Raw genomic sequence first — 27,992 nt, 5'->3', positions numbered from 1 at the left:
GAATCTGCCGTTTCCGGCTGTCAGTTCCAGCTGTCCGCTGCAGTGGTCGGTATATTGGGTCCAGGTCGATGTGCTTATTGATTGAATCTGTGGATGAGTGCCATGGCTCTAGGAATTCCCTGGCTGTTCTCAGTTTGGCTTGTCCTATAATACTAGTGTTGTCCCTACATAGGACAAACAGGAAGACAGCTAACGATCTGCATCCATGAACACCAACTAGCCACGAAACGACACGACCAGCTATCCTTAGTAGTCATACATGCAGCTGACAAACAACATGAATTCGATTGGGACAACACTACTATTATAGGACAAGCCAAACAGAGAACAGCCAGGGAATTCCTAGAGGCATGGCACTCATCCACAGATTCAATCAATAAGCACATTGATCTGAACCCAATATACCGGCCACTGCAACGGACAGCTGGAACTGACAACCGGAAGCGGCAGATTCAAACCACTACAAATGCGGGAGGAAAGATCACAGAAGCGCTTCACAGGAGGCTCCCAAGCACTGAGGATGTCACCTCGACAGGGGACAAAATGTCTGCAACACAAATTCCCAGCTCGGCGAACAGAACCACAACAACAAGCACCTGAGCTACAAATCTTTTCACAAACTATATAAAACTATTTTATGAGGTGTTGGTGCTCAGATGAGAAATGTCAGTAAATGCTCAAAATAAAATTCCATGATAATTCACTGGTTAAGTTAATTGAGAAGGCAACTCATAACAGAACTAGTGTAGCTTAATGCCCATTACGAACAAAGTTAGTCTCTTGGTCAGCCAAAGGTTGAAATAGACAGCCCTCAAGGAAAGTGGTTCACACTTTGCGTTCAGCAAGCCCAACTGGAAGAGGGCTTGCAATGCACGGGAGTAAAATGCCTTCGAAGGAGTGTCATGTTACCAAACAAAACAAGTTCTCTCAAGTAATCCAGAATCAAAACACTTCAAAAGCTTGAAAACTTGTGATTGACAGAGTAAAACTCAGCTAACAAAGCGTTTTTAATGAGAGAGAGGATATGTAGGTTTACAAGGCAAAATAATAAGCCAAGTCATGCGACGGTCTCTATTACAAGAGACAATTTATTTCACAAACTAACAGGCCTCCAGGGAGACATGTAGCGAGACCAGAAGGCCTACACCCAAGGGTTTTAAATTAAGAGGTTGCAGAGATAATGGTCAAGACATTCCAGCAGTCACTGGATTCCAAGTGGGTTGCAGTGGATGGGAAACTGCTGATGTAATGCTCATGTTCAAGAAAAGAGGGAGACGGAAGCAGGAAAATTATACAAAAATAAGAGAGACAGAGAGAGACAGAGAGAGACAGAGAGAGACAGAGAGAGACAACATGTGACGAGAACACAAGGAATTTCCAAGGGGATACAGATAGGTTGAGTGAGTGGACAAAATCTTGGCAAACAGAGTTTAATGTTTGAAAATGAGAGGTCATGCACTTTGGTGGGAAGAATTGAAAGACTTACGTAAATTGAGAGAAACTGAAAGTAAAATGGAATGTGGAGGGATCTGGGTGCTCTTGTGCACCAAACACAAATGTCAGCATGCAAAAAAGGAAAGGTATTGGAATGTTGGCCTTTATTTCAAAGAGAATGGAATATAAAAATACAAAAGGAGAAAGTGAGGACTGCAGATGCTGGAGCTCAGAGTCAAGAGTGTGGTGCTGGAAAAAACACAGTAGGTCAGGCAACATCAGAGGTAGCTGGGAAAGCAATAGGTGGACGAAGGTGAGGGAGAAGGTGATAGGTCAGAGGGGGGAGTGATGAAGAGTCCGGAGGGCGGTGCCAGGTTGGAGGCTTGGGACTGGGATAATGTGGGGGTGGGGGTGATATGAGAGAGAACGAGGAAGTTGTTGAAATCCACATTTATCATGTATACTTGAAGGGTCCCAAGGCGGAATAGGAGGCATTCCTCCTCAAGGTGTTAGGGAGTAACAGTTTGGCGGTGGAGGCAGCCCAGGACCTGCTTGTCCTTGACAGAGTGGGAGGGGGAGTTGACATGTTCAACCACGGGATTGTGGGGTTGGTGGGTGCAGGTATCCCAGAGATGTTCTCTGAAATGATCCGCAAGAAAGCATCCTGTCTCCCCGATGTAGAGGAGACCACAACTGGTGCAACGAATACAGCAGATGACTTTGGCAGAGGTACGGGTAAATTTGAGGAATGAGGAAGGATCTCTTGGGGTCTTGGACGGACATGAGGGGACTGGTGCGGGCGCAGGTGTTGCACTTCCTGCGGTGGCAGGGAAAGGTGCCAGGAGTGGGGTGTGGGATGGTGGAGTGTGTGGACCTGACAAGGGACTTGCAGAGGGAATCATCTTTTTGTAACACTGATAGAGGTGGGGAGGGAAATATATCTCTGGTGGTAGGGACTGTTTGGAGGTGGCGGAAGTGGCAGAGAATGATGGGTGGAAGATGAAGACCGGGGGGTTCTGTCCTTACTGCGTTGAGAAGGGTGGGGTTCAAGGGCGATGGTGCATGAGGTGGAGGAGATGCGCTGGAAGGCATAGTCAACCACGTGGGAAGGGAAGTTGCGATGGTAGAAGGAGGTTGCCATCTGGTACTTTGAGGTGAAATTGGTCATCCTGGGAACAGATGCAACAGAGGCAGAGGAACTGGGAATAAGGGATGGCATTTTTACAGGAGGTAGGGTGGGAGGAGGTATAATCTAGGTAGCTGTGGGAGTTGGTGGGCTTGTAGTATATAAAAATACAAAGTCTTGCTAAAACTACACAAGGTATTAGTTAGAACACACCTGGAATGTTGTGAACAGTTTTGATCCCCCTTAGCTATAGTGGAATTAGAGGCAGTCCAGGGAAGTTTCACTTGAATGATCCCAGGTATAGAGGGCTTGTCCTATGAGGAGACATTAAGTAGATTGGTCCTGCAATCATTAGATAAAGTAAAAGGATGCCTTATTGAAAGATAAGGTTCTTCGGGGACTTGACAGGGTAGATGCTTAGCGGTTATCTCTTCTTGTGGGAAAGGGCAGGACCAGAGGGGATTCGTCCCTTAAAGGGTAGTGAACGTGTGGAATGCTTTATTGCAGAAGGTTGTTATGGCTGGATTGTTAAATATATTCCAGGCTGAGATAGGCAATTATTTTTAACATAAAAGGAAACGTGGAGAAAAGGCAGGAAAACGAAGTTAAAGATGATCAGATCAGCCATTATATCACTGATTGTCTTGATGAACCAAAATAGTCTACTTCTTTCCCATACCTTAAGTATTTTTTTACACTTATGACAAACTAAGTAGAAAAAATAAGTTCTTCAAAATCAATAGTGAAACAATAATAGTCAAATCCTGTCCTCGTCCATTCCCAGTTTCATTATCACAAAATGGAAGTGATGATTAAGTGGAGGGGAAGATAGAAGCACACAATTTAGGAGGAATAGGCCATTCAGACTTTGATCTGCTCCACCACCTGCCACTTTCCCTACAAGAGACACACCAACCTGACTTGGAAATATAATTGCTATTTCTTCACTGTTCCTACATCAAAATCCTACAATTCCCTTCTTACCAGCATGTCAATGCACCTATACTCCAGTAGCTTGCTACCATCTTCTCAAGGGAAATTGTGGATGGGAAGTAAATATTAGCTAAGCCAGCAAAACACATGTCACATGAATGAATTAAAAATATAGAAGTTGCAAAGAGCAGAATACACTATTTCTATTTATTTATACAACACAATCACTGCTTTTGATCATAGTAGTAAACAGACGACACATAGATCCACGCTGTTCTTCTGAACCAACTTTTAACAGGGAATGGCTCCTATGGATAGTCCTAAATTGTCATAAAAATATACCATTTACTCTTCTCTCATACCTTCCCACACTAACATTCTACGTTTTAAAAACAGATTGTGAGAGTCCCTGATGTGTCAATTAAGCAACAAAAGTTGAATCTTTTACAGTTTTAATACATATTCACTGATTTTATTTTGCCTTGTTGGATGAAGCAGAATCAAGGGAAAGGTAAAAAAAAATGAAAAAAAAAGATGGCATTCGATTGAAGAAATTGCATTAAAATTATGCCAGAAAAATCATAACCCTGAGGACTGGACGTAATTAGAACCCAGTAAAAGTGACTGAAAAAACTGATTAAGCAAAGGAAAACAGAATATGAACACAAATTAGCAGAGGACATAAAGATGGAGTATCAAAGCCTCTTTAGGTACTCAAAAATTAGCAAAGACAAGTGCAGGCACAGTACAGGTGAGAACAGAAGAACTTATTGTGGTGAGAATGGGGGCGGGCAGCAGCTGGGGGGGACAGGATGACAGAGGAAGACAGAGAAAACTAAACAGTTACTTTGCATTCATCTTGACACAAGGTGATAATGAAAATTTTCAAGAAATACTAGCCAACCAAGGAACTTATAAAACTGAGGAACAAATGGAAATTCTGTGGTTTAAAGGTAGTACTTGAGAAGTTAACTGGAATCAAGGCTGATAAATCCACAGGACCAGATAAGCTTCACCTTAGTGTTGAAGAAATAGTGGATGCATCGGAAGTTCTATTTCAAAACTCTACAGATTCTGTGAAATGGAATTCAGCAAATGTAACCCCACAATATGAGAAGGGAGAATGACCCACATTAGACAGTAAATTCAATATTAAGAGGAGGGAAAATGTTAACATCTATAACAAAAGTACACAATCACTGGACATTTAGAAAAGGTTATAGTGGGCAGAATGATTTGTGAAAGAGAAATCATAATTTAACAAACTTGAGAGTATCTTTTGAGAATTTAACTTGTAGCATTTAAGGAGAATCAGTGAATGATGTACATTTAGATTTTCAGAAAGTATTTGATAAAGAGCCACACAGGATGTTAGCAAAGAAGGGGAGGTCTACAGATTGCAAGAAATAAGTATGGATTGAGAATTGGTTGTTGAACAAAAAGACAGTAGTAATAGACCATTCTCAGAATGGCAGACTGTTATAAAAAGGGTTACGACAAGTATTGGTGCTACATCAACAACTATTCAAAATCTAGATAAATGATTTGGATGAAAGTGCCAAATGTAATATTTCCAAATTTGATAATGAGAACAATATGGATAATTTTTGAGAAGAATGCAAGAAGATTTAAAAAGAACTTCGATAGGATACATGAACGAGGAGAACATGACAGCTAGATTACAATATGACTAAATTTGAAATTATTCAGTTTTGGAGAAATAAAAATGGAAAGACAAATTCCTAAATGGCGAGGTTAGCATGAGAAGTTAGCATGTCAAAAGGGACTTTGATGCCCTTGTTCATGAGTCACCTAAAGTTAGCATGCAGGTCCATCAAGCTTAAAGGCAAACACTAGTTATTTTAATCAACCTGTTCAGCCAGGTTATGACATACCTCTGTGACAAAAAAAACTTGAACTCAAACACTTCCACCGTACCACAAAACCCAAAGGTGATGGTATGCTGGCCTTCATATCAAGGAGACGAGAGTAAGTTTAAAAATGTCTTGCTGTAGTTGTGCAGAAACTTGATATGTCACGTGGGAGAATGGACACAGTTTGAGCCCTGTTAACCAACAAGGAATATTCCTGTCATACAGGGAGTGAGACAAGTTCACCAGATTGTTGCTTGGGATGGTAGGATGATCAAGAAGCGATGAGGACTCTGGTTACACGTCCCTAGAATTTTCAAGTAACTTACAAAATTCTTCTATGATAGATGTCGATGTTACCCCTGATGGGCAAGTTCTGAAATCAGGTGACAATCTCCAAATAAGGGGTTAGGTCATTTAAGACTGAGATGAGGAAGAATCTCTTCACTCAGCGAATGGTGAATCTCTAATTCTCTACACAAAGGGCTATGGATTCTCAATCTTTAAGCAGGTTCAAGACAGGAACTGTTCAGTACCTGGAGATTCATGCCATCAAGGGATATGGAGATATATCTAAGTTAATATCACTTTCCCACACATTGAACAACAGAACAAGCTCGATGAATGGAAAGGCTTACCACTGTCTTGATATTCCTGCTTTATATTTTACTGGAGAAATTTTCAGTTTAACGAATATTGTGCGTCTGATAAGTGGTCTGATAAGTTGCAACAATTAAAGTATTGACAGATGTGAATCCCTTGGTGAAACACTAGATGAATAAGTTGTTTGCTTTGATGCCAAAATCAACTTTGACTTTGCAGAATTCAGAAAAAACAAAATTTTTAATCAGTGAGGTATCAAAAACTGACCCCTCAAAGTGAAGCAGCAAAGTTTGACCATCAGCATAGATAGAGATATTGCTTGCTTTGTTAATGGAGCTGGCCTTGCAATGGTTAACTGTGATATCATTGAACTTCATGGGAGGAAAACCAGCAAAATTCCTTGATCTGGTTGGTGGTATCCAAGAGCATCAGGTGTATCAAGCCTTGAGACTACTAACTGCAGACTCTCGGCAGGCAGCCCAGGGCAGTCAGCGGTGAGAGAGAGCAGGCAGCTCGGGGCAGTGGTGGGGTGGGGGAGGCGAACCCTGTGAGGAGTGTAGGACTAGCATGGCTACATGCACATGGGCTCTGGTGTTAAACTGTTACTGGTGTTGGTTTGTTTCCTACTTCTTAGTAAGAAGGACTTGGGCGGTACGGTGGCTCAGCAGTGAGCACTGCTGCCTCACAGCACCAGGGACCCACGGTTCAATTCTCGCCTTGGGCAACTGTCTATGTGGAGTTTGCACGTTCTCCTCATGTCTGCGTGGGTTTCCTCTGGGTGCTCCATTTTTCTCCCACAATCCAAAGATGTGCAAGTCAGGTGAATTGGCCATGCTAAATGGCCCATAGTGTTAGTTGCATTAGTCAGGGGTAAATATAGGGTAGAGGAATGGGTCTGGGTGGGTACACTTTGGAGGGTCAGTGTGGACTTGTTGGACCAAAGGACCTGTTTCCATACTGTAGGGAATCTAATTTAATGTCGACTCTAATATTTAACTTGTCAAACTGTTTATTTTTATGCTTTGTACAGATAGACAATAATTTATCCGAAATCCTGAAAAGCTCCAAATCTGAAGGTTTTTGTGAAGTTTCTTTCTCATTAACAAGTCTGTTAGGCATGCAACTAGTTAACCCAAGTTAACACCCACTTGATCTGTGTGACATGGGGGGGGGGGGGCGCATGAGCGGTGGCCTGGCAGTGGCAAGCCCCTATTCTGTTTCGAGGCTCTGTTTTATTTAGTGAGTGTGTTCTTCTGGTACGATTTTTAAAAATTTCACCAACTGTCACTTATTCTGAAATTCGAAGAATTTTGAAATCCAAAAACTAGCTGGTCCTCAGCATTCGGATAAAGGATTGTGCACTATACCAAGATTCTGTGCCTAGGTACGTTTGCACCGAAGATGGCACCATTAGTGAGGACTTGTAAACTTTTCACTGGACTCACGTGAGTACGTGACAAATCTAAATTATTTCAACATGGTAGTTAGGTAAAGCTGGATGTCAGTGTCACAAACTTCAAATGTGTCCACAAAGTAGTCAGCAAACTGAATCAACATAGCTTGTTTATCCCCAATTTGAAAAGTTATAATGATTCGAAGTTATAGTAGACTACCACTCAAGGTTTTGTTCAAACATGATAAGTTAGTTTACAGCAAACAATAACTCATTATTCATCAGGATCCTTCAGTTAAAGTAACATTTACGGATACCAAAAGTACCAACAAAATAAAAAAAAAAAATGAATGTTCCAATAAGTCTATGATGTAGTGTTGGCGTCCACTGCTTGAAATAAAGCAGCTAACAATGGAGTTTTTTTTCGGGGGGGGGGGAAAAGAGAGAGCAAGAGCGAGAAACGTGTCCCTTTTGTGATTAAAGAATGAGATGGTGGAGGAGGTGGTAACAAGCAGGATAGATAACAGCGGAACTATGAATGTAATATATTTAAGTTTCTAGAAAGACTGATAATGTGCAACACGTTAGGCTACTTAATAAGATACTTTCTTCATCCAAGCAGTTCACATTTTGTAAATAATTGTGGCATCAGCACTGAACCCTATGGCACTCCACTAATTACAGGCTGCCATTTTGAAAATGCCCCTTTTATCCCAACTCTCAGTTTTCTAATACTTACCCAAACCTGTGTCAGCACTAATGAACTACCTCCAACATCATGGGCTCTTATCTTATTAAGTAGCCTAACATGTTACACATTATCAGTCTTTCTAGAAAATTAAATATATTACATTCACAGTTCCGCTGAGCAAAATGCTCAGAGATACTGTAGTGTTTTACCTCCTCCATCTTTATGCCAGGCCTTGGAGGGAGAGAGAATGATCGCCCATGTGCACAGAGACAGGAGTTCACTGTCTTCTCTGGAACAGGAGTTTCTCAATGAACTATATAGTCATTTTACAGGGAGGAGCGTCCAAATAAGGCAACATTAATTACATACTGAATGTTTCCAACATTGTTAAATGGCTCTACATAATGAATGCTCTTCCATCTTGTTAACCCTTTACCCTTGCCTCCAGCAACTGCAAGCTCTTATCTGATCTGAGTCATACTCAGCTGAATCTCTTGTTTCACAAACCTCAGAACTTAACTCTTTCTCTGCCTGCTCATACCTGATACACATTCTCAATGTTGACTCTGCTTGATCTAAATGCTCTGCTATTGCACTATTTATAGTAGACTCCAACATTTTCCTAACAACAGACATCAAGACAACTGCCCTTTTGTTACTCATGGAAACCAAACTAAACTTTCACAATTCGTATACATGCAAGTTTATGTTGACTCTAAACACCAAATAACATTATATTTCCTTCTGCACTTCAAAATTATGAAGAGATGTTTGAAGGCAGATTCCTTCAAGTAGGTGGAGAGTTAAGAACAAGTGAGCATAGATACAGAATTAAAAATAAAATGCTTTAGAACAGTGGGCAAAAGTGAGAAATGGAATTGACTTTCATGATTAACAGTTGAAGCAAAAAGTGTCAATATTCAAGGGCTGAAACGATGAACAATTGCTCCCATTGACAACAAGTCAACTCACTGGGCAAAATGGCCTGCAACCATTTAATAACTCCTCTGCATTTTTGTGCAGCTAACCAGCAAACATCTTCAACATTGCACATCACAACCATAATTCAAATACTTTTCCAATCAATATGTTACAACTTCAAGAATTTATTTTACATGAAGTCACACTCCAAGATGAACGGAGCACCTAAACAAACTATTGGCTAAAATTTCTCAATTCGTTAAATATTTTGGTATAAATGCATTAAATGCATGAGAATAATTGGCCAACCCTTATACGTAGGTGAATCTCATGACCTCGGCCTGAAGAATCTATTATGGAATGACGGCGTCGCCATACGAATATCACTGGACTATCAGTCTCTAATTAAAAACTAGTTCCAATACTAGTGACCTACTAAACGATTGAATAAAAACATCAGGTGACTCCAGATTTACATTAACATATTGATTCTTGACTGTGCTCTGAAATGGCCATTCAAGCAAAGTTTGTGTCAAACCTGAACAGAGAAAAGGCACCAAAAACAGTACACCCTGTCAAGGCAACATCGAACATCCATCTGGTGGCTTTGTGCCAAAGTTGGGAGCTGTCCAACAAACCAATTATACTCAAGAATCTCACCTCACAGCTCTGACCGTCCCAAGGTGGTGACAATGGCATTCAGAGGGAATTTCTGTGGGATTCCTCAACAGAATCTCTGGACCCCAAGACGTTGCTTAGCACAAGGTCAAATGTAAGCAAGCAAACTTCCTGATTATCTACTGCAACCCAAATGGACTGATGAATCAGTATTCCTTTATGTTGAACACTGTAAAGAAGCACTGATGGGCAAGGGTGCAGAATGTATTAAGTGTCAATCACAAGGCCTCATTACTGCCTCAGCTGGTCAAGTACAAGACAGTATGTTGCAAGATTGGGTCTGCTACAGGTGGTGAGGAACCAAGAAGGAAAAACCTGTTGACCTCAGCTTCATCAATCTACAAGTTCCAGCTGCATCTGAGACATAATCAACAGAAGTGACAACCATGCAGCATATTTGATAGATGTGATGACCATGCAACATATTTGGAGATGAAGCCATGTCTTCACATTCAGCATACTCTTCACAGTACTGTTCAGTACTAATGGGCCAGATTTCAAATCAAGCTAACAACTCAGAATTGAACACCCATGAGGGCCTGGGAATCACCAGAAAATGCAGGTATTCAAACACAAATTGTAACCTCATGACTTGGCATATCCTCCAGTATATCATTACCATCAAGCAGGGATATCATCTCTGATTCAAAACAAAGTGTGAAGTATGTGCCGGGAGCAGCACCAAGAATAACTAAAATTAAGTATCAACCCAGTGAAGCTACAATACAGGACTATTTGCAAGCCAAACTTCGATGGTAGGCAATTGAACAATTAACTGGAGGAAGAGATTCCACAAACATCCTGTCCTGAAAGATGTGGGACCCCAAATATCAATGCAAAAGGCAAGGATGAAGCATTTACTTCACTTCAGCCTAATGGACCAAGTCGACGACTCATTTCAACCTCATTCCAGAGGTCCAAGCACCACAGACACCAGTCTTCAAGCAATTCAATTAATTCGATGTCACACCAACTTATGGTTGAAGATGCTGAATACTGCAAAAGCTAAAGGGCCCTGATAGCTTTCAAACAGTTGTATGAAAGATTATTCGCACCAATATAAAGTACAGCTACAACACTACTATAATGATAAGTGTGTCCCATCAACAAGACACACTGCAATGCCTTTGAAACTGGCAATCTCAACCACCTTGAAGTACAAGGCATCAGATGCATGGGAACATCACCACCGACCAGTCCCCTCCCACTTAGACAAAATCTGCAACTTCCTTCCTAACAACACTGTGGATACACCTATCCATAATAGAGTGTAGTATTCTCGAAGGCAGCTCACAATCACCTTCTTAAAGACATTTTAGGATGGGCAATAAATGTTCACCTGTCCTGTGAAAGAATATGAAACGGACATTTACTTGTGGAGTTAAAATATCAAATCAATTCCCAATGGTTATAAACTTGACAAAAAAGGCACAAATGCAGATTACCAAAAACTTATGCAGTTAGAGCTTAAGAAAAATGTCAGCAAGATCCTTCAAAAAGGACAGGTAGTGAGTGAACACCGAGCCAGAAAAACATGCTCACAAACTTAACAAATAAGTAAGGGAAAGAAGGAGAAGGAGCAACATGCCATCCAAGACTTAAACTCCAGAAGCAGCCTGGAAACAAAGAATAATTGACTTGCATAACGGAAAGGTGGACTTGGATGTTAATGGTAAAAAGTGAACCCTTATCTGCAGATAAGGTCATTGAGGAGCTGTAGAGAAGTGAGGAAGGGATCAAAACTGATTCATTGGGACATCCAGGTGTTATCTGGAGAAGGCACAGAGGCTAAAGATATTAGAAAAGAAGAAACTCAAGGCCTGACAGGGTACAGGGACAGTAGTGTGATGGGCGCAGAGTATGGGAATTAATTGGACACATGGATGAACAAAATCTAAAAGGGCACCTTAAATAAAGACAGAATTAAATTAGGAAAGGGATTCATCAAGATGGTTTGTCAAACAAGGTCGATATTGACAGGTTGAGCAATTAAATGTTATAATGGTGTTAGTCACAGTTAATCACTTCACAAAGTTTAGTTTTTTTTTTATCCTTAGGAAAGCATCTCTGTTTTATGTTAACGTGGCAGTTAATCAACATAAAGTTGCTCAGCCATATAGATCTCATCTCAAGCATGTACTGCTTTGGTCATCCACTCAGACTCTTCCTTTAGTCCCCTTGAACAATCGACATCCTCCACTCTTATTAATCTTAACATTGAACCGGAGTAGCATATGCGACAAAGAACCAGCTTGCCATTGGAGCAGTTCCTCATTGACTGTCAGTTTTACATATTTTTATCCAATAGTCTCCCTATGAATGAATTTTGCCAGGCATTTTGGGGATTTCAGGAGCAAATTTCCCTGCGCCCACGTATTTAATATTGCATTCCTGAGATCCAAGTGCATCTAAGCTGGCGCTTTGTTTGCATTATCGAGGGAGAGTAGTGTATTTGAGTGGTTATATTTTGAGCAGTTATATTTTGAGCGGTTAGATATGGCCCTGGGTGCCCATTCCCATGACAACATGTCCTCCATCTGAATCGCAGAATCCTGGCCAACTATCATCTTTCAATCATCATCACACTGCTATTTGCTCTCAGTGGGATCTTGTAGTAGCCAATTTACATATTTCCTAAATGACAAAGTGAGTCCATTTAAAATACTCGACTTTTGTGTTTTGCGGAACGCTCTGGAACAGCCCAAGGTTCTACAAAACACTACACAAATGCAGTCATTGCCCGAGATGTCCCATTAAAGTTAGATGAGGTTGAGAGGGACACATCTTCACTACTGCCACTGGAAGGTGTTCATCAGAACAGCATCCAGATCAGTTAGAATGAACTCTGTGCCAAAGCAAGACAGCCAACATCAAGAATACAGGCACTTTGAAAACATCATCTTGAAATATATTACAATGACTCTGATGTCAACTATTGGACCGTTGTTTTTGTGTCACTGCATGTGTCAAAATCTACAACCATTCTAATCTTCTCATGTCAGAAGCAAAGGTTCATGAAAATTTTCCCATTTTGTTTCACAAATTCAACAGAAAAGATTTCTGCTTAAACTTCACTTTTTACACCCACATCATGTACATAAATATCAAATTATTCACCATAGCAGGAAGACCAAAATTGAACGCAGTACTCTGAAAACAGCCTAACCAATGTGCTGTACAGCAGCAACGTAACACCCCAACTCCTGTACTAAATGCACCAAACAATGATGGCAAGCATGCCAAACATCACATTCTCCACCCATTCGACCCTCAACTCCACTTTCAAGGAATTACGTACCAACACCCCAAGGTCTCTGTTTGAAAACACTCCCAGGACCCTACAATTAACTTTATAAGTTCTGCCCTGATGTTTTCCCACCTCATATTTATGGACATTAAACTTCACTAGCCGCTTCTCAGCGCATTAACATAGATCAAGGTCCCATTGTACTCATAACCTGCTTGTCCACTCCACCAGCAATTTTGGTGTCATCTGTAAAAGGATGGACAGTGGTTAGCACTGTTGCAGGGACCCGGGTTTGATCCCGGCTTTGGAGAACAATCAGTGTCGAGTTTGCACCTTCTCCTCATGTCTGCATAGGTTTCCACCGGGCACTCCAGTTTCGCCCCACTGTCCAAAGTTGTGCAGGTTCGGTGGATTGGCCATGGTAAATTATCCATAGTGTCCAAGGGTGTATAGGCAGGTGGATTAGCCAGGCAAATGCAGGGTTAAGTGAATAGGCAAGGGGCCTGAGAACTGGGTGGGGTGCTCTTCAGAGGGTTGGTGCTGACCTGATAGGCCAAGTGGCCTCTTTCTGCACTGTAATGGTTCAAGATCATACCTCCTATATTCATATCCAAATAATTTATGTAAATAACGAAAAGCAGTGGACCCAAAACTGATCCTTGTGGCATACCACTATGCCAAAGTTCCAATTTCTCTCCTGCAAGTTCAGTAGCAGCTGTTGCTTTCTTCTGTGACATATTGTAAAAGGTGGTAAAACTGCCACTTGACAACCAACCGAGTTTCTATTTGAATTTCTTTCCCATCACAATCAAAGACCACATGGACATTTCTCCAAACTGAGGTGACAGTGTCATACAGCACAAAGACAGGCCCTTTGGCACAAGCTGGTCCATGCCAACCAAAATGTTTGTCCACTCTAACCCCATTTCCCTGCACTTGGCCCATATCCTTTTAATCCTGTCCAATCCATGTATTTGTCCAAATGCCTTTTAAATGTTGATAAAGTACCTGCATAAACTACTTCCACTGGCAGTTCATTCCATATGCGTAACATTCTCTGTAAAAATAAAGTTGTCCCTCAGGTTCTCTTTTATTCTTTCCCCTCTAGCCTTAAACTGATGCCCTCTAGTCTGTGATTCTCCAACTCTGGGGAAAATACTGAGTGCATTCACCCTCTCAATGCCTCTCATGATCTTATACACCCTTATAAAAGGTTCCCCGAAGTCTCCTATATTCTAAAGAAAAAAAAAGTTCATCTTGTCCAACCTCTCCCTGTAACTCAGACCAGTGGGTTCAGGAAACATCCTCAGAAATGTCTTCTACACTCTTTCCAGTTTAATAACATCCTTTCTCTAACAAGGTGACCAAAACTGAACACATGCAGTCTCATCAACATCCTGTATAATTGCAACATAACTTCCCAAATTCTATACTCAATGCCCTGACTGAAGGCCAGTGTGCCAAAAGCCTTCTTCACTGCCCTATCTACCTGTGACTCCACTTTTAGAGAACTGTGAATCTGAACTCCAAGATCCCTCTGTCCACTACACTCCTTGATAATCAGGAAACTACCATCTCGCTTTTTAAGAGTGAATTATTTGAATTTAAATTTAAGAGGACAACTTGAAACAATCATCTTGTAAAGTTCAAGGCAAGAGATTTAGAATACAGGGTAGGAGAAATTTCAGAACAGGATCTAAACCAGATGGGCTGAGGAGTGGCAGATGGAATTTAATTTAGATAAATGCAAGGTGCTGCATTTTGGAAAAGCAAATCAGAGCAGGAATTATACACTTTAAGGTCCTAGGGACTGTTACTCAACAAAGAGACCTTGGAGTGCAAGTTCATAGTTCCTTGAAAGTGGAGTCGCACGTAGATAGAATGGTGAAGGTGGCTTGGTATGCTTTCCTTTATTGGTCAGAGCACTGAGTATATGAGTTGGGAGGTCACGTTACGGTTGCACAGGACATTGGTTAGGTCACTTTTGGAATACTGCGTGCAATTCTGGTCTCCATCCTATCGGAAGGATGTTGTGAAACTTGAAAGGGTTCAGAAAAGATTTACAAGTGTGTTTCCAGAATTTGACATGAGGGAGAGGCTAAATAGGCTGGGGTTGTTTTCCCTAGAGTGTCAGAGGCTGAGGAGTGACCTTATAGAGCTTTATAAAATCATGAGGGGTATGTATAGGATAAACAGAGAAGGTCTTTTCTCTGGGGTGGGGGAGTCCAGAACTAAGGGGCATAGGTTAGGGTGAGAGGGGAAAGATTTAAAAAGGGACATAAGGGACAACATTTTCACGTATATGGAATGAGCTGCCAGAGGAAGTGTGCAGGCTGCTACAATTGCAACATTTAAAAGGCATATGGATGGTATATGAATAGGAAAGGTTTAGAATATATAGAATATAGAACAATACAGCGCAGAACAGGCCCTTCAGCCCTCTATGTTGTGCCGACCTGTGAACTATTCTCAGCTCGTCCCCTTACATTATCCCAAAATCATCCATGTGCTTATCTAAGGAGTATTTAAATCTCCCTAATGTGGCTGAGTTGATGTTTTAAAAAATTCTCAAGGTCAGGTTCGTAGGAGAGTAGTCTGACACAGAACAAACGACCAAGAGGCGAGTCTGCTAGAATATGAGCATTTTATCCCCCGCAGCGTCGCCACAACCAGGTCTCATACTTACAACAGGTCTGGCTTATACTCACTCTACATGTTACCGGAACTGGGAGCCGTCAGTTCTCGTAGAGCGGTTGCCAACAACCCACGCTCGGCGGTTAAACGTAACCCCGGAGCAGACTCACCGAACTGGAGACTTTTCCAGTTTCACCACATTCCATTGCTTGGCCCAATACATGTGTTACATTATGATTCACACATGTATTGGGACATAATTTTACACCACAGTTGACTACATTAGCAGGTAGGGCATTCCACGCCCTTACCACTCTCTGCGTAAAGAACCTGCCTCTGACATCTGTCTTAAATCTGTCACCTCTCAATTTGTAGTTATGCCCCCTCGTACACACTGACGTCATCATCCTAGGAAAAAGACTTGCACTGTCCACCCTATCTAATCCTCCCATTATCTTGTATGTCTGTTTAGAGGAATATGGGCCAAGTGCTGGCAAATGGGACTAGATTAGGTTAGGATAAATGGTTAGCATGGACGAGTTGGACCGAAGGATCTGTTTCTGTGTAATGCATCTCTAGACAATGGAATTACTTTGAGGGTTAATGATGAAATAGCAAACTCAGTTTGGACAGCTGTGCAAAAGGAACATGGGAACAAGGCAAGTAAATGTGAATAGAACTATTTGACTGCTTAGCAGACACTGGTTGGGCTGAACAGCCTAATTTTAATTGGTGGCCATGCTTGCGCCTGCCAAGGCGCCGAGATCCAAAATCGCCCATGTATTGCTGTTCAACAGCATGAGATAGCCCATTCTTTAAACAGAGAAAGGTGGACTTTTAAAGAATCAAAATTTTGCAAACAATGTAAGTTTGTACTGCAACAAAATATTAGTCCTGGTTGAAGGAACTGAAGCATTCCTTTGGAAAACAGGTATAGGCACAATCAGCTGATGTCAAGATTAGAGTGGTGCGAGAAAAGCACAGGTCAGGCAGCATCCAAGGAGCAGGAAAATTGACATTTCGGGTAAACCCTTCATCAGGAATGAGGCTTCATTCCTGATGAAGAGCTCCTGTCCGAAATGTCGATTTTCCTGCCCCTCGGATGCTGCCTGACCTGCTGTGCTTTTCCAGCACCATTCTAATCTTGACTCTGATCTCAGCATCTGCGGTCCTTACTTTTGCCTACAATCAGCTGATGTCCTGCTTCTGTATTCTAACAATTTTGTTAGATGTATTTATTGTTCGATGGTATATTGCATGTATAAATTAAAGCAGAACTATTCACAGTTGTTTTAAAAACTTTCTTAATAAATCATCACAATGACATACTGTAGGCCAGAGTACAAATTCAGTCGCACACAATACTTAGATGGCAGTTCAATATAAAAATCAATTTTTGCTATCAAAAAAATAGACCAAATCAAATCAAAATCACTCGTGTCACTACATAAATAATGAACCAAAAGGAATTAAATTGGAATAAAAACATATATGGAACAGGTCCACAGAGTTTGATACAATCCTTTAATAAATTAAAATAATTTGTTGCCGATAAAAAGATTCGGGTTTAAGCAAGTCAAGACATTTTACCATGAAAAATGAGCAATGTGCCATCCCACAGTTCACCCCTTCCAAACTTCGGATCATCCAAAATAAATGACCAAGCCCTTATTCATTCACTGACTGGCTCCCAGTTAGAAATTCCTTAATTTTACAATTCTCATTCATTATTTGAGTTCATTCCAGGATCTTACCGTCTCCCATCACTGCCATCTCCTCCAATCCCACCACCCTGCAATACCTGTCCTCTTCTAATTCTGGTCACTAAAGCAATCCCAATTTTAACTGTTCTGCCATTTGGAAGCTATAACTTTAGCTGCCTAGTTTCCAGAAATTCTTCTTGAACCTTTTTCCTCCTTAAGGCATTGCCGAAAATCTACCTATTGGACCAAGCTTTTTGCCATTTGCCTGAAAAATCAAATGTAGCTCAGTGTCAAATTTTGCTTTCCACACCCACTTTGGGCACTGTGATACATTAAAATCGTTGTACAAATATAAATTTTGTTGGTGGTATATGTGAAGGTAAACATTCTGAACTTTGAGTGTCCCATCCTTTCTTTAAACATAATGCTCTGCAAAAATTAATTTCCAGTAGCTTTTTCCACAAAAATGAGCAGAGACCCTATTCCACAGTAATTAGCAGAAAGCTTATAAATAAAACTTGAAACTGATTAAATGTAAAACTTTTTTTGAACTGATACTTTACAGCAAAACAGAATGGCATATGCTAGCCATTATAAAATGTCTGACCTATTTAAAACATTCAACTCAATTCCCGTTAACATTTATAAAATTTTTAAAGGGTGATATTTTCAAAGGTTTGGTCTGAAATTAGTTATTTAGATAGTCTAGTTTGACAGAAGGTTTTGTCAGCATAACCTAACATGTCACTGCAAAGGATCCAAATAATATTTCAAATAAGTTCAATCATCTCAAAATTTGCTAACATTTCAAATATATTCAAAAGGTATTTAGTTTGTGCTTGTCACAAATAGTTTGCAAATAAATCACAATTTCAATAGCCATGACTCTTTAAATGGATGTGAAGCAATTTAGGACATCCTGAGATTATGAAAAACACAATATAAATTTCCTTGCTACATATTTCCAGAATGGATTACTCCAGCTAAGCTCTGAAGCACTATGTGAGTCGTGAATGCATGACATCTCACCAAAGAAACCCTTGAAGGTTTACATCAGTTTACTAATTTATATTTGATTAACATCTATCAGACTCCATGAATGTTAAAACTTTGAACTTCAGAAAAAAAAACACCATTTCAAATTCTAATTTATACAGCTAGGGTGCAGTCTCCATTGCTAAAATAATTACCTATAAAAAACATTACAATTAAAATATGATGACTTCATTAAACTTAAGCATCAACATTCAAAAAATGTCAAAAGCTCCAAATGCAATATACATTTATATTGCACTATCACACAGGAAATGTAACATGAGAATTAAAGAGGCACAAGGAAAGAAACTACAGCAAAAACGAGAAAATAGCTGTCATGGCTAAATACAATAAAGAGAACCACACATGAAAAGAACTACTGCAATCCCTTTATGTCAATGTTGCTCAGGGAAAGAAAATCTGACTATAACCTCTCTGATCTCTCACCACATGGTATAGAACTAACTGCATTGAAAAGTGATGATATATAGGCAAACTGTTAATTTTGATATTTCTTTTAACAGAAAATGTTAAGAAGCCTAAAGTTTAAAGAAGTCTTACAAAACAATAAATTCTCAACTACAAATAATTTACAAACAAGAATTCCTCCCACAAACTAAAAAATGTATACACGTAACTCTGAAAATATCAGCCTGATACCAGGCAAACAAAAAGATACTGAAACCAAAACTATATACGTTCTACATCTCAAGTTTCATCTGTGATCAAAAACTATACGTACATTGCCAAACATTTAGTCACGTTGAAACAAAACAACTCCCATATCTCAACGTCTAGCCTTGAAAGTTTGCCACTGCAAGCTTACCTCTATTCAGTCTATATCAAAGGTCGCTGCGAATTAAGTAATGAATAATTTTAAGCAATGTTAGGTTCGTTATCTTTAGATATCGTACGGTTTCGCATCGAAGTAACTACATTTCCAGAATTTACGAATCCGCTCTCCCAGGACTCGTGCATTGAAATACAACCCCAAGAACATGGGGACTTAAGGAAGATGTGAACTCCAGTCTCCACACGAACCAACATTCAAAACAAATATACAATATAGTGAGTCTCCCGCTCAGTCCGCGGCCCACTGTATATAGCTGTGACAGGAGTGAGTTATCCTCAACTACAAACGTTGCCCGCCAAAACAAACACCCACAGCCTTCGGCGACAGGAACACAACAACCGAGGGAGCGAATTCGGATTCATCTCCCCATTCTCCGAAAACACCATCCGCCAAAAAGCAACACCCATTCGACTCACTCGTCTCCGTCCGGGCAGATTCCGGTTGTCTCGTCGTATTTGGTGCAGTAGACGTCCGGGCTGTAGTTGAAGGTGCCGTCCCGCCGCCTGATGGGCCTCCGCCGCCGCTGATTGAGGAAATGCCAGTGGAAGCAGGTGAAGGGCCTATGCTGGGCGCACTTGTGCTGCAGGAAAAGTGGGCATTGCTCGGTCCGGAACTCCTTCAAATACCTGAGGGGGAAAAAATCCCCGAGATTAGCAGCTGTCGGTTGGGCCGGACAGGGGATCTGGGCCTGATGGGCCCGGGGCCTGGGCTCCGCTCCGTGCGGGGGAGGGTCGCTGCTCCGGGGCTAAATTAAATGGTGGGGGCGGGGGGGGGGGGTGGTGGTAAGGGTGGTTGGTGCACTTTTTTGCCGTTATCTTTTTAGCATCGGGCAAGTATTGGCTTGCGCTGCATGCAGTGGCGGTGAAACTGCTGCGGGCGGGATCGGTACTTACGTGTAATGAGACGGTTTCTCCGTCTGAGGAGAAGCGCTCGTCGCAGCTTTCGAAACCGACGGCATTTTTAGTCAAAACAATGGACTGCGCATGCGCAGCACGATGCGCACTGGGTAATTGGCGGGACGGTTCAAATGTTTGTTCAGGGACATGTGGTTGTACTGTAAATATTTTCGAATGGACCTGTGTCGAAGTGTTCTTTTGGAATACACCTTTGAAGCAAGTGGCATTTGAACCCCGACCTTCTCGTCCAGAGATAGTTACACTATAACTGGAGCACAAGAGCCCTGACGTTTTGGATCATCTAACAACCAACAAAAGACCCTTTTTCGGGGGGAGAATTTAATACTTTCACTTAGTTTTTTTTTAACGTGAAGAATCCATGGATTCGCCAGGATCCATGAATAGCATTTATTTAATTTTAAGGTTAACTACTCTATGAATAGGAAGGGTTTAGAGGGATATGGGCCGGGTGCTGGCAGGTGGGACGAGACTGGGTTGGGATAGATATTTGGACGGGTTGGACGGAAGGGTCTGTTTCAATGCTGTACATCTCTCTGACTCCTCGTCCCTTTTTTGTAAATCTACTCCGTATAATTACAGATTCAAACTGAAGGCAAATTTAGAATTGATGCTCACATGAAGTATTCCTTACATTAAAATAGAGACTAACATCTAAAGTACATGTGCTGCAAGAAGTCCTGAGGGTATGAATCACGCTGCAGAAATGCAAGTCTTGTAACAATGATTCCGTTTTTGGAATGCACTTCCGTGCCGCTCAGAGGTGGCAAATTTCAGTGTCGAGTGACAGTGTCCGTTATTTCTAATGAATTAACAAATTGAACAAATAGCTTACCGCAACAAAAATCAGCTTTATATGCCCTCGGACCTATCGAAATCTCAGTCCGACTTTCAAAAAGAAGTTACTCCAGCAAAATTGCGTCTGTGTTGTGTGGTCAGCTTCAGGAAAATGTAAGTGACATTATTAATCCACTGTTCTGTTTCGACCGCAGCCTTTGTTGACATATAATAAACCTAATTTAACCAGTGAATTGCGGCTGCGTTCAAAGTGGCACATCCCACTCCTTCGATGAGTCAGTAGGTTGTCATCCAATGGCTAACTGCAAATAAAATCCTACGATGCAATAATATTGCAAACCTCTTCAGACAATACTTAGAAATGAGGTGGTGTTTGTTATTCGATAAACCATTTCACTACTATTGAAGTACTAAAAATGTCAAAAGGGTAAATAAGCAGGGAAAACGGTTTTGTTGATTTCGCTGAGGGAAGAATATTTCGAATTCCAGGAGAATTCTATGATCTTTGAACAATACAATGGGCTGACGCTTTAAATGTCTAGATTAGAATTGGTGCTGGAAAAGCAGGAATGTCGCCGAGGCACCGTATCCTGAACAGCAATTACGGCTGTGAAAAAAATTGTTGCTGTCCAACCCAGATTCCGAATTTAGTCACTCCAAACCCCGAACTTGGACTGAATGTGTTTATGTACAAGCGAACAAATCAGCGAACCTACGCGTTTCAAAATCGTACATTAAACCCCACACCTGTCTGTTATCAAGAAAACCAAGTATAAACTGTCGGACATTCGTAGACTACTGCAAAACTCCGGCGTCCACAGGGTTTAATTTACAATTTTAACCGAATTGTATCTTTGGCAAATCAGTCTGCTCTTATCTCTGGGTCCTCAACAGTATGCACCTCAACTGTAGATTCTTTACCTTGAAAAATTACCAATAAGTACTTCCATAAGGACCAAGCACATACTGGCACTCCCCCAGTGCAACTCAAAACTGTAGTCAACATTTCTGGAAATGCTTCAGCCACTTTGCATGGCTGTATACGCAACAGTGTTTCTTACCGATTCCACGAGAAATCTGATGGCGGAGTCACCTATTTAACGGATGTTTGTGAGGGCCGAAGCAGGTACCCTGAAGTTTTTATGTATTCCACAATTCCAAACAAACCCTGATATCTCAATTCGAACACTGAAAGTCCTGGATGAAACAATCCTTACTCGTGAACAAGAGACACGGCCCAAAATTTTGTGACATATATTTCCCGCTGATGCCGACCCTTTTCGGGGCTTTTCTTACCTTTGAATCCCGAGATCACCGCGATGCTGATCTTAGGTCACCGTTTATAAATATTTTAATTCCTCCAACAGGATTTGATTTTAGCTTGAGTTCCCGAACAAACAGCAACTCCACTTTCGGGAAATATTCTAAATGTCAATATATAATAGAATATTTTCATAGATTACAACCCATTTTAACATGTGGAGCTAAAATTACTTTTGAAAGTTCACATCTCTGTCTGGATGAGTCAACAAGTAGCAAAATAATAATAACATTATGATACAATAATGTTTCAAATCACTTCACGCGTCTTTACCGTTTGTTTTAGCGATTTGGTGGCCTTCCCATTCCAATTCACAACTCCAAAGCCTGGTTTAGAAAAATGAATATGAACACTTTGGTGACAGTGACCACAACTGCCTCACATTTACCATAACCTTGGTTAGGCAAAGGAGCAGTTACCGAGGGAAGATATTTAATTGTGGGAAAGGGAATTATGACGCTATTAGACGGGAGTTGGAAAGTACAGATTTGGAGCAATTGTTTCACAGAAAGGGCACAACAGACATATGGAGACTTTTAAGGAGCAATTGTTGGAGTGGTGCACAAATTCGTTCCTCTGAGACAGGTAAGAAGAAGTAAGATTAAAGAGCCTTGGATGACAAGAACAGAGGAGCTTCTAGTCAAAAGGAAGAAGGCAGCTTACATCAAGTGGAGGAAGCAAGGATCTAGCACAGCTTTGGAGGATTACAGGCTTACTAGAAAGGAGCTCAGTAGTGGATTGAGGAGAGCCAGCAGGGGGCACGTGAAAGGCTTGGCAAGAAGGATTAGGGAGAACCCAAAGGCATTTTACTCATACATGAGGGATAAGAGCACGATCAGAGAGATGGTAGAGCCAATCAAGGATAGCGTAGGGCACTTGTGCATGGAGTTTGAGCAGTTAGGGGAAGCCCTAAACAAGTTTTTTGCTTCGGTTTTCGTTAAGGAAAGGGACCTTGTGAATGAGAACTTCGAGGAGCTGGGAAACAGCCTTGAACAAATCAAAATTGATTTATCCTTGGTTGCTCCAGGAAATGAGAAATGAGGTTGCTAAGCCACTGGCAAAGATCTTTGCTTCCTCACTCTCCACGGAGTCGAACCAGAGGATTGGAGGGAGGCGATTGTTGTTCCTCTTTTCAAGAGGGGGAATAGGGAAATCCCTGGCAATTACAGAGCAGTCAGTCTTACATCTGTGGTCAGCAAGGTTTTGGAAAGAATTCTGAGGGATAGGATTATGACTATTTGGAAAAGCATAGAGTGATTAAAGGCAGTCAGCATGGCTTTGTGATGGGCAGATCGTGCCTCACAAATCTTATTGAGTTCTTTGAGGAGGTTATGAGACAAATCGACAAAGTTCGAGCAGTGGATACGGTATATATGGACTTCAACAAGGTATTTGATAAGGATTCCCATGGTAGGCTCATTCATAAAGTCAGGAGGTATGGGATACAGGGAGATTTTCCTGTCTGAACTCAGAATTGATTGGCTGACAGAAGGCAGAGAGTGGTTGTAGATGGAAAGTATTCCGCCTGGAGGTCAGTGTTGAGTGGGGTCCCGCAGTGCTCTGTTCTTTAGCCTCTGCTCTTTGTAGTTTTTGGATGAGGAGATTAAGAGATGGGTTAGTAAAGTTTCCGATGACACAAAGGTTGGAGGTGCTGTTGATAGTATCGAAGGCTATTGCAGGCTGCAGCGCGACATAGACATGATGCAGAGCTGGGCTGAGAAATGGCAGATGGAGTTCAACCTGGATTAATGCAAAGTCATGCATTTTGGAAGGTCGAACACGAATGCTGAATATAGGATTAAAGACAGGATTCTTGGCAGTGTGGAAGAACAGAGGGATCTTGATGTTCAAGTGCATAGATCCCTCAAAGTTGCCACCCATGTGGATAGGGTTGTTAAGAAAGCAAAAGATGTTTTGGCCTTCATTAACAGGGGGATCAAGTGTAAGAGCTGCAAGTCCCTGGTGAGACCACACTTGGAATATTGTGTCCAGTTCTGGTCGCTCTATTATAGGAAAGATATGGAGGCTTTGGAGAGGGTGAAAAGAAGGTTTACCAGGATGTTGCCTGGATTTGGAGGGCTTGTCTTATGAAGAGCGGTTGACTAAGCTCGGACTTTTCTCTCCGGAGAAAAGGACAAAGAGATGTGACCTGATTGAGATATACAAGGTAATGAGAGGCTTGGATAGAGTCAATAGCCAGAGATTTTTCCCCAGGGCAGGATTGACTGGCATGAGGGGTCACCATTTTAAGATACTAGGAGGAAGATGTAGAGGGGACATCAGAGGTACGTTCCTTATGCAGAGAGTTGTGAATGCTTGAAATACATTGCCAGCAGTGGTGGTGGAAGCAGAGTCATTAGGGACATTTAAGCGACTGCTGGACATGCACATGGACAGCAGTGACTTGAGGGGTGCGTAGGTTAGGTTACTTTATTTAAGATTAGGAATAATCCTTGGCACAATATTATGGGCCAAAAGACCTATTCTGTGCTGTACTTTTCTATGTTCTATCCCACTAACCAAAGGATTCCTCCTGATTCTTCTGAAACATATCAAATAGACCATCTATTAAGTCTCTAATTTTTCTTACTTCTGATGAAAGTTTACAGACCTGAAATGTTAAGTCCATTTAGTTCCACACAGATTCTCCCATAACCTGCTCAGCATTTCTAGCCTTTCCTTTGTTTTTATTAACATTAAACAGACAAAATTTCAAATATGTAGTAAATGTATTAAATGAATGTGAACAAATATTTTCATTTAAATGTCCTTTTAGCAAATTTCTTAAAAAGGTAAAGAAACAGATTACAAATCTTAAGCATTAACCTCTGTGGATATCTTCTGAAGAGACAGGACTTCTCTTTTACCAGACCTGCCAAGCTGTTTCTGCTGAGTTTGTCAAATAGACTCGAGGTATTTTTAACTGGTCAGAAATTCTTTTGCTGCTCCCTATTGCTCAGAAAGGAAATGCTGGATACCCTTAATGTTGGTGTTCATGATTTGACTTTTCAAATTAAAAAAAAAGGAGTTGCCACCCAGTTACAAACTAAACAAGTTATCAGCTTTGTATATAGAGTCATAGAGATGTACAGCACGGAAACAAACCCTTTGATCCAACTTGTCCATGCCGACCAGATATCCCAACTCAATCAAGTCCCACTTGTCAGCACCCGGCCCATATCCCTCCAAACCCTTCCTATTCATATACCCATCCGGATGCCTTTTAAATATTGCAATTGTACTAGCCTCCACCACTTCTTCTGGCAGCTCATTCCATACACGTACCACCCTCTGCATGAAAAAGCTGCCCCTTAGGTCTCTTTTATATCTTTCCCCTCTCACCCTAAACCTATACCCTCTAGTTTTGGACTCCCCCACCCCAGGGGAAAGACATATTTATCCTATCCGTGCCCCTCATGATTTTATAAACTCAATAAGGTCACCCCTCAGCCTCTGACGCTCCAGGAAAAACAGCACCAGCCTATTCAAACTGTATCTATAGCTCAAATCTTCCAACCCTGGCAACATCCTTATAAATTTTTTGAAGTTTCAAACATCCTTCTGATAGGAAGGAGACCAGAATTGTTGTTCAAATATTGTGTTCAACTTCGTCAGGAATTCACTTCTGTGGAGATCACAGCAACAAATGTAGATCTGATAACACCCCGGTTCATTTTGGATAATCTTCAGACCTCTGTTCAATCACTCAGCTTCAAAGGGACATCACAAAATTAGAAATTTAAAAAGTGCATATTTTTGCCACAATCTTGCTAAGTTACACGTTTTGATCAAAATTTGGAGTTAAAGTTGAAAAGGAGCATGGGATTGCTGGTTGGCCCTACCTCTGGATCTTGAAGAGAAGTAAAGTGCTATTGCCCTGACTCTCCTCTCTCTTGATTATTCACTTTTATTTTTCAGTCTTCTGCTCCATACAATGGAGGAAACACCTTTTGCACATTGTAATTATGCTCTTGCTCTGAAGGGCTCAGTGGTTGATGAGGCTAACTTAAGCAAGTATATGCAGAAAAGAAAAAAAAGCTTGAATCTGTGCCAAATTAAATGTTTGAAAAACCTTATTTGTAAACACATTTATGATGTGTCCAGTATTAAATATTAGACCTCCCAGCTCCTGGATCAAAGTTTTGTCCTCGAATTTTCCACAGAAAAATGACAATATTAAAATCTTTGTTGATTTAAAGATGTACCCTGCCTATCGAAAACATCAAAGTGAAATAGAAGATACAATTTTCTTGTAAAGTTGCACTCAATTTTGTGAAATCCTGATTATTGGCATAGTTTGCAAATTCTTCTCAATCATTTGAAGTTGAGGTGACTGTGGAAAAACAAAACAATTCACTTTCTAAACCATTTTTATCCAATCCCTTGATTAAATGATTTAACAGCTACTGAAGTAACTTGTTAGTCGCAAGATGCTGGATGATTTTAGAAGGAGTCAGTATGGAGTCACTTGGCCAAATTGGCCTCCTGTGTTGCTATTAGTATCTATAATAAGTATCGATATCAAAGTAAACTTTCCTTGGTGAACTGTTCACTGGGGTTAAATTCTCATGGTTTATCCTGTAATCTCTAGCTGGAACCTGTCATTCTTATTAATGACACATTTGGTTACTGGTGCCTATGGAACCTGTATACATCAGTGCCATGACTCAGTTGAGGTATAGTAGCTTCATCTGCATGCTTATATTCTGGTTAAGATCCTGACATCAGTAGTCGATTTGTCATTAAAAATAGTTTTAATCCGGGTTTGTTGCCCTTCCTTATGTAAAGTAACTAAAATATTGTGAACAATTTACAAGACTTTATTGTTAGAAGGATATAGTATTACTGGAAAGGATGCATTGCAGATGCATTGGGATGCCATCAGAATTCAAGTTTACAATTATAAAAGAGAAGAAATTAGTTTTTTTTTTCTACTGAAGCTAATGAGGTTAAAAGGGTCAGAACTAATTAGTGATGTTTTGTTTTCATGCATCAGTGACTAGGTAACTAGAAGAACAAGTTTAGAGTGCACTTTCAGGGAAATCACAATACTGTACGTGTACAACAGATTATCTGAATACATGGAGGGACATAGAAGAGGAAGATGGAGATAAATTGATGATAATTGCAAAACCACTATGGCAGTAATAAAAAGATATTGTTTCAACACCGAGGCAGAGAGTCAATTCAAATCAACCTCCCTCTCCCTTTACTTGCAAAACATAAAACAAAAAAACTCAATGATCCTCAAAGTTGCCCCAATGGTTTCTACCCGGACTTTGTGAATAACTGACACTTGATGCAAAGTTTATTGCTTAAACAAAAGAATTAACAATTTATTAGTAATACAGTAGCTTTAGCAAAAAACAAAGTTAGATAACAAGGTAATCTAATAAATGTCTGACTTAAATGCAATCTTTGATTGTAGGCCCCACTTACGCATATATAAAGAGACACAATTAAGAGATAAATTAAAGAAAAATAAAGGAAATGTAACTAGCCAGTTCACTTAAGCAGTTTCCACAATCTGTAATATCACAGGCACATGGGATTTCACCTTATTTGGTGAACAAAGACATTGGTCAATCCAAATAATTTCCAGTAGACTCTGAAGAATATTGCTTAATACATAACTGAGATTCTATTCTTGAACTTTCCATAAGTTGATAGTGAGAGGATAATCGGGGAGCAACTAAACTTCCATCCTGTAACTTTGGCAGTCATAATCCTTCTGACAAAATGCACAACTAGTTCGAACTTCAGTTTCTCTTTGTTTGACTGGTTGACACTGGTCTCCCTCTGAGACGAAAATGTGTTGCTGGAACAGCGCAGCAGGT

At 40.8% G+C, this 27,992-nt stretch overlaps 1 protein-coding gene across 3 annotated transcripts in view; it reads right to left on the bottom strand.

The window, feature by feature from the left end:
- unkl (unk like zinc finger) overlaps nucleotides 1-20,336 on the bottom strand; it is a 125,423-nt gene extending 105,087 nt beyond the window's left edge. For 2 of the 3 annotated variants that reach the window (XM_043711634.1, XM_043711635.1), the window contains exons 1-2: nucleotides 20,016-20,329; nucleotides 19,539-19,748 (exon numbers count right to left, since the gene is read on the bottom strand). In XM_043711634.1, coding sequence (XP_043567569.1) covers nucleotides 19,539-19,748; nucleotides 20,016-20,080 — 275 coding nt within the window. In that variant the 5' untranslated portion in view covers nucleotides 20,081-20,329. Of the gene's footprint in view, nucleotides 1-19,538; nucleotides 19,749-20,015 lie in introns of all 3 variants that reach the window. The other variant, XM_043711632.1, reaches the window with a different exon arrangement.
- Between the last annotated feature and the right edge of the window lie 7,656 nt (nucleotides 20,337-27,992).

The sequence above is a fragment of the Chiloscyllium plagiosum genome, chromosome 21, assembly GCF_004010195.1.
Source record: "Chiloscyllium plagiosum isolate BGI_BamShark_2017 chromosome 21, ASM401019v2, whole genome shotgun sequence".
NCBI lineage: Eukaryota > Metazoa > Chordata > Chondrichthyes > Orectolobiformes > Hemiscylliidae > Chiloscyllium > Chiloscyllium plagiosum.
The sequence above is the reverse complement of the archived record's forward strand: the minus strand, read 5'-3'. Positions and strand labels throughout refer to the sequence as shown.